The following is an 8,127-nucleotide window of genomic DNA, read 5'->3' as shown; positions in this document are numbered from 1 at the left end:
TCTCCGCCCCCGTGCGTCGTAACGTCGCAGGGAACGGAGATCGGCAGCACACAGGGACACTGTGTGAATCGAGCGAGGACGCCGCTCGTTCACACAGCGGGGATGCATCATAGGATCCAGGGACAGGGTAAGTAACTTTTTCTGTGGCTGCTGCGAGGCGATCCCGAGTCTGGCTCGGGAACACCGCTTTTGGTACAGAAATCTTACCCCGAGCCAGACTCTGGAATACCGCCAGGGGGGTTAAAGGCACACTAAATATTTTTTTTTTTTTTTTTTTTAAATAAAAAACATTTCATACTTATCTCCACTGTGCAGTTCGTTTTGCACAGTGTGGCCCCACAACCTCGTCTCCTGGGGCCCCTCAGCGGCGCTCGTGGCTCCTCCTCGCATTAGTAAACCCCCTGGGAGAAACGCTCTCCCGGGGGGTTACCTTGCCTGTTTGCTCCCGAGTCCAGAATTTGTGTCTATAGACACAGAATGCCGGACTCGGCCCTGCCCCCCCAGAGCCTGCGTCATTGGATGTGATTGACAGCAGCGAGAGCCAATGGCTGCGCTGTTATCAATCTGTCCAATCAAGAGCCGAGAACCCCCAGGCAGAGAGGAAGAGCGTGTTTCCACCTAGGGAACGAACAGGCTTACTCAGGTGAGTAAAACGGGGGGGGCTGTGGGGACGGTCAGTGTCAGAAGTTTTTTCACCTTAATGCATAGGATGTATTAAGGTGAAAAAACAAGAGGGTTTACAACCCCTTTAAGGTTTGAACTCATATTATATGGTTTTGATAAATCCGAAGACAATGTAGAAAATCTAAAAAGTGTGTATGGGGTCTTATGCTGGCCATACACTATATGAAAAAGAGAGCAAACAAAAGTGCCGTTGTGTAATGACCGATAAATCAGTATTTTGTTTTTTTACATATACCTAATGCAAACAGTTTGGACGGGAAGCGCATTAACCTTTCAATTTATCGTTCGTTCGGCAGAACATTTCCATGATTGTCCTTTTTTCGACTCAAAAACGTCCCAAAGATTTTCAATTTTGTGCCCATTAACTGGCCGAAAAATGAACGAATTGGCCAAATGACCGAATTTAGGACTGCAAAACTAAGTGCACTCCTTGGCCCCACAGGAGAAGCAGGAACAAGAGAGCTTTGGCTATACTTCTCCTCTAACGCTCCATTATCCACCAAAAACTGAAATTTCAGTTTTGGGTGGAGTAGACATTTAATGCATCCCCTCTTTACTAGAGTTCCATGTAAACCTAAGGTTCTCAGGGTTCTTCTGGGGGGGGGGGGGATTCTTCAGAAATTAGCAATTTCTGCCACTCAGATAATAACCACTGTCACCAATGATATTTTTTTCGCTACCTGCATGGGGGATTCTTCTCAATGACCACAAGTGTAAGGTGCATTCTTCCCACGATCACGGTAATGTACCCTGAGCTGTAGATATAGTAATTCCTGGCAGGGTTCCCCAAGAAGGAAAGTTATTTCTAGGATCCCTCTGTGGTAAAATGGTTGAAAAAGGCTGCTTTAATGTACTGTAATTTTACATGCGCAAATGACATGAGCAATTTCTCTTTATTACTGACATGATGGGGGTGTCAAGCCCACGGCACATAAATAGTCAGAAGTGGCCTTGGTTGAAAGTGTTTCCTGGTGACATTGTAGACATGTAAGTAAATATTGCTTTAAGAATGCTTTACATAATAATAGCGTTATATTTCAATATCTCTAATGAGAATTTTCATCTTTGTCAGATCAGTGAGAGAAGACAGGAACAACATGTATGCATGAATGTACTTTATCATGTAAATAATAAAGCATTTAATGATAAATGGAAACTCATATAGCACTAATCTCTGGTGCCCCTTTTTTGTCACACAAAGGAAGGGTCTATAGGGGTAGACCCAGACAAAAATAAACAGTGAATTGTTTTCCTAAGTCTAATGAATGTGCTGATATATATTTATAGGGACAAGCACGTAGCTATATAAATGTGTGCTGCAATATTCATTTATTTCATACATATGTCTGCCTAATATTACAGGTTGGTTTTGTTAATATGTTAGAGAAAATGGTTTATTATTTTCATTTTTTTTTATCAGTCTGTGTTACTTATTCTATGTAGTATTCTAACCACTTGAGCCCTGGAAGATTTTACCCCTTCATGACCAGGCCATTTTTTGGCTATTCAGCACTGCGCTGCTTTAACTAGTAATTGCGCAGTCATGCATCGCTGTACCGCAACAAAATGTATATAATTATTTTCACACAAATATAACTTTTTTTCGGTGGTATTTGATCACCACTGGGTTTTTTCATTTTTGTGATATAAACAAAAAACATACCGAAATTTTTGAAAAAAAATATATATTTTTTACTACTATAAAACATATTCAATAAAAAAAATGTTGTCCAAAATATATCCCGGTAAGTGTTTATTGATTGGTTTGTATGAAAGTTATAGCGCCTGCAAACTATGGTATATACTATATACTGGATTTTTTTTTTAATACTACTAATGGTGGTAATCAGTGACTTATAATGGGACTGCAATTCAATCTGACACTAACTGACGCTGGGGGGAACTGATTAAAGCCTAGTACACACTAGGGACAAGATCCAGAGAGAATTACATCTGCGCAGCATATCAGAGATACGCTACGCCGCCGTACCTTACCTGGTGGAATTTCGAATCCTCAACGATTTTGCGCCATAAGTTACGGCGGCGTAGTGTATTTCTGGCGGCGGAATTCAAATCGGCGATTAGGGGGCGGGTTTCATTTAAATGAAGCGCGTCCCCGCGCCGAATGAACTGCGCATGCGTCGTCCTGTAATTTCCCCCCGTGCATTGCGCTAAATGACTTCGCTAGGACGTCATTTTTTTTAACTTAGACGTGAGTTACGTCCATCCCGATTCACGGACGACTTACGCAAAAATAAAAAAAAATTCAAATTTCGACGCGGGAACGACGGCCATACTTAACATGGAAAGTCTATCTATACGCCGAAAAATACCAGCTTTAACTATACGCCGGAAAAAGCCGACTACAGACGACGTAAGAGAGTGCGTCGGCCACGCGTACGTTCGTGGATCGTCGGAAATAGCTAATTTGCATACCCGACGCGGAAAACTACGAGAACGCCACCCAGCGGACGCCAAAGTATTGCATCTTAGATCCGAAGGCGTACGAAGCCGTACGCCTGTCGGATGTTACCCAGATGCCGTTGTATCTTGGTTTGAGGATTCAAACTAAAGATACGACGCAGGTAATTTGAAAGTACGCCGGCGTATCAGTAGATATGCCGGCGTACTTGCTCTATGGATCTACCCCTAGTTGTTTTTTTTTTCTTTCATCCCAGGGTTGAACGAAAGAAAACTGACAGCTCAGATTGGAGCCGCTGTACTAGCAATCCAATGTTAGTACAGCGATCTCCCCTGCTGAGCTTTTGTGTTCTGACAGGGGCACAGCCCCCCACCAGAACACTCCCGTCAGCGCTCTCATCCATTGGGTATGTCCCAGATTATGTCTCTTTAGACGAAACGCGTCAGGACGAGCCCTGCTGATGTCATTGCGTTACCCACAAATCTTATATTTTCAAGCATTTGATCCACTTTCTAAATGTGAGTGTTTCCAATTTTTTTTAATACATTTCTATGTTTATACGGATTCACACTATGTGGACTATTTCCGTTTTTGGTCATGCTATTTTGAACATTTGAGAGAATTTGGTCTGACAAGTTGGCTGCTTTTGAGGACTGCTTCTCTGTAACATCTCTTGACCAATTGGACCATCTTCCGTCTTGATCTGGAGCCCAGATGTGGAGATCCCATACTTTGGTGTTTACACCATATGCCTTGTTGACTCGCTGAGCATATGTCCATTTGAGTCCCCTCACTCCGGTAAGCCTCCTCACGAACCGGTGGTGGTTCTATTGTCTGTGTTTTCACTTCAACACTGATGTTACGTGGAATTTCCCTTCTGGCTATATAATCGGTTTTCACTGTTTATCCAAGGACTGTTACATTCATGGTTTAAAAATCTTTATATGATGGCACACAGACTTTAGTTTGGGTGTGAATTTCACCACACTTTTCACTGTTTTTATTTTGTGGTCATTGCACAGTATATATTAGATTGTATACATATGAATTTGTATCATCATGAATTTTTGAGCACTGCACAAAAGTTTATCTTTAACATCACAATAAACCCAAAAGCAGGCAGCAACGTATGGGTATGTTGCTTTGTCTACAGCTGCCGCTTGCCCGCAGTACATACAGTAAGTGGTTAATAGGATGTAAATAGGTTATTTGTTAGAGTAGGTAAATTTGCTTGGCTGAGAGCCAGGCTTGGGCTGACTCTGGGTCAGGGCTAAGTGATTCAGGGAGGCTGGATGACTCAGCAAGCAGCACCTCTGGTACTGTAACTCCCCCTGCTCTCTAAAACCTTGGATAAGCTTCCAGAAGTAGAGGGTGGAGTCCAGTAGGAGCTCCTTGGAGTATTGATGAGGGCCCCAGCCAATTCCCAGCAAGATGGGCTGGTAGGGGGTATCCCAAATACTCATGCATACCTCCCAATCGTCCCGGATTCTGCGGGAATTTCCCGCAATTTGAAATATGTCGCAGTCCTGCGATTATAGCTAAATTCCCGCAGCCCAGTGCCAGAACAAGCGAGTGACGTCTGGTCACCAGATATCCTAAGTTCTCCCACGAGGTGCGGCAGTGTTCCGCATTTAGGCTGCGCGGTTCCCTGACACATACCAGTTGCAGCCACGCTAACTGATCACTGGTGGCTAGGGCCGCCCCGCTTGGCGTCTAACAACCAGTGACGTCACACACACACAGAGACTCCCTGAGTGAGAACGGGTCTGGCTCCAGATGATGACAGCGGCATCTGCACTCTCTCCTCTCCTCTCACCTCTCTTGGAGACGGTACACTGCAGCATGGACTGGACAGACTCAGCAGCACAGCAGCAGGTCATTGTAACCCCCCCGCTCAACAACTTCAATCCCCCGCTCAACAACTGTCCCGCAGTGGATTTTGTAAAATGTTGGGAGGTATGCTCCTGGGTCATGCCAGCAGGGGTAGTTGGGTGGAAGATGGAGATGGAGTGCTGAGGAGGCTGTCGTGGCCCTTGAGGGTGCCCCCTGGTCAGGGGGGGTGACCTCAGGCGCAAGGCTCAGGTGCTGGAGGGACCCTCTACAACACACAGAGGAATCCTACCTGGAGGCACCAGAGCAAGGAGAGGACAGCTTGAGAGAATCAGCACATCCAGGAGATCTCCAGTCCTGAGGGGTCAGCCAGGTAGGCTGGTGAGTGATCAGACTGAGAGAGAGAGAGTGTCAGTCTGGGAGGACTGTGGAGAAGTAGCCAGAAGGGCTAGTGAAAGAGGTTGTGCTGGGATCAGTAGCCACAGCGATGTAAAGCTGGACACACTTAAAGGGGGGCTCAGGTTCCTGCCTACAAAGGGCTATTGCTGCTAATCTGACTGAGTGTCTTTATCCGATCCACAAAACAGTGTGCCAGCTGGAGTTATGCAAGCGAGCTAGTGCTGGAGGAAGAGTGTATATAGACTGTATATAGGAAAGTTGTCCCTGAAGTTTTCTGAAGTCAAGTGGGCATCCCATAATTTCTCTACCCCTATCCAAGTTTGAATCCCTCAATAAATAACAAAAAGAACAAAGCACTGGACTGTTCTGTGACTCAAGTGTGCCTGGCTGTGTACGGTGGGGGATCCCATTCTACTTGCAGCTCCTTAGGGGTGCGCTACACAGTATATTAATAATTGAATTTGATTTAGTATTTATTTGCTGTTATTGATTTATCATTATTGTTGTTATTCAGTCTTGTTCTTGTTTTTCGTCGTTATTTTGTGTTATTTTTGTTGAATGTAACTGTATTTTAATAATTTACCTTTGGGATTAATAAAGTATTCTGAATCTGAATCCTAACGTAAAAAAAACATCTTATCGGCATCCTTCATTGAAACAAGCCCATAGGGCAGCCGAAATTGCGTACAGGCTTTGAAAGGCATCACAGTGCCATACAGTCAGCCCTCTGTGTAGCTCGCACACAGAGTAATTGTAAACGTCGTTCTCTCTAATACGACGTAACGCAACTCAATGACACAACGCAGCACAGTTACAGTATCCGCCAAAAAAAAGGTCCAGCAAAGTTGTTCACACGGTGTGCGGTGTAGGGGTTAAGCAGACAGGGTGGGACCCCAGTGTAACGTGAGTCCCTCACACACTCGCTCTGTGTCTACTCTGTGCAGTAGCTGTACGATGGCTGGAGGACACTGCTTGCTGCTTCTGCTGCTCCTGGGGGGAGTACTGCAAGACATGGGATGTGGAGGTAACGGTTTGGGGGATGATGGGTGCAGTGGGGGGGATACGTATAGACCGGCATGTGACGGGGTCCCAAGACGGACAAAGCGTTCTTGAAACTTTTCTTGCACACGATTCCTGCGCTCTGTACTGCACTCTTTACTCGCCCCTCTGTATAGAATGAACTGTTATGACTCCAATACTTCTTTAGATATAATGATGCACAGCTGCAGCCTTTCCTTACTATTAGTCTTACACTATAGTGACTTCTTACTTTGTAAACACACCACACCGCACACCGCGCTTCCATACATCAATTAGAATACATCATTCATTTCTCCATCCTTCAGTTACGCGAACAAGTCATTTATTACTATTGACGTACACAGCTCTTTATTCCTTATAAAATGTTTACAGAGCTTTCTGTGCTCGTCTGAATAATGAGCTCTGCCTTACTTCTGTCTTTTCACATGAAATGCACATAGGTACCTCACGGTGAGGAACGACCTCTCAATCACAAGGAGAGTCATAGGTGTACGCAGCCTATTGCATAAGGCTGCATTCACACCTGAGCGTTTTGTCGCCTGAAGTGCGACGCCCCAAAACGCTAGAGGGGAAAAAATACATTATTCTCTATGGAGATGGTTCACATCTCCACTACAAAACGCCTGACGCCGAACGCCTGAAGCCCAAACAAGTTCTGGACCCTTTTTTGTCAGTCGAATTTGGGCGTATGGGCGTTTTACATTGGTGACCCTAGACCTGTACAAAATCGCGGTAAAAACGCTGCGTTTTGTCGCGGTAAAAAACATTGCGTTTTTCGCTGCAAATTGCGGTAAAAAACGCTGCAAAACGCTATGCTCAGGTGTGAATGCAGCCTTAGGGTGTGCACCCCAAAGCTCAAACACATATCAGTATGTGTTTGTGTATATATATATATATATATATATATATATATATATATATATATATATATATATGGTGATCTGATCGGCTCCTATATATATATATATATATCGCAGTAGGGTAATGCATAGTGTCAGTAGAACAGTGGACAATGTCAGTAGAGCAGCAGACAGTGTCAGTAGGGCAGAGATTAGTGTTGGTAGTTTATTTTTATTAAAAAAATGATATTACTTTTTTACAATTTTTGTTTTACTTTTTAGAAAAAAAATTGCAATACATTTTTTTTATTTTTTTTTTACTTTTTCAATTAATTTTTACTTTGTACAATTTTTTTTAACAATTTTCACAATTTTTTATTTACAATCATTTATTATTATTTTTTTTACAATCTTTTACAAGCTTCATTGGGGGGCTTTGGTGAAATATCAGGGGTCTAAAGCGACCCCCGATGTCTCACTTTTGAGACAGAGATTCCCCAGTCCTTTTCTTCAGCAGCCAAGTAGCAGGGGAAATCTGTGCAGCAAAGGGTGATTAGGGTGTGCCCAGGCACACCTGGCACACCCTGTGCGCACACCTATGAAGAGAGTCCTTTCCTCATTCCGCGCGCCATGGTCAATAATCAACAAAAATGATCTCTCACAGTCCTCATGATAGACAAGCTATCTGTGCCGCATAGAAGAGGAATCTACAACCTGTAGACCTGTGATTGTTGGGGAACTACTATTCCCAGCATGGCCTGTCAGACCACCTCCAACATATATGATCATGCATATATGAAATGATTTGTTCTGTTTAGACTTTTGCTCGAGCATCCCTGATATAAGCTAGTTTAGCTCAAGTGTAAGGCTCCATTCACATCTAGGCGGACGAAATCGCGGCGTTTTGTCGAC

The 8,127-nt window shown here is 44.0% G+C and overlaps 1 protein-coding gene across 1 annotated transcript in view; it reads left to right on the top strand.

Moving 5' to 3' along the window:
• Positions 1-6,233: 6,233 nt before the first annotated feature.
• CSPG4 (chondroitin sulfate proteoglycan 4) overlaps positions 6,234-8,127 on the top strand; it is a 163,866-nt gene continuing 161,972 nt past the window's right edge. The window contains exon 1 of the mRNA XM_040342989.1: positions 6,234-6,359. Within this exon, the coding sequence (XP_040198923.1) occupies positions 6,290-6,359 (70 nt within the window). The 5' untranslated portion in view covers positions 6,234-6,289. The remainder of the gene's footprint in view (positions 6,360-8,127) is intronic.

The sequence above is a fragment of the Rana temporaria genome, chromosome 3 (assembly GCF_905171775.1).
Source record: "Rana temporaria chromosome 3, aRanTem1.1, whole genome shotgun sequence".
NCBI lineage: Eukaryota > Metazoa > Chordata > Amphibia > Anura > Ranidae > Rana > Rana temporaria.
The sequence above is the reverse complement of the archived record's forward strand: the minus strand, read 5'-3'. Positions and strand labels throughout refer to the sequence as shown.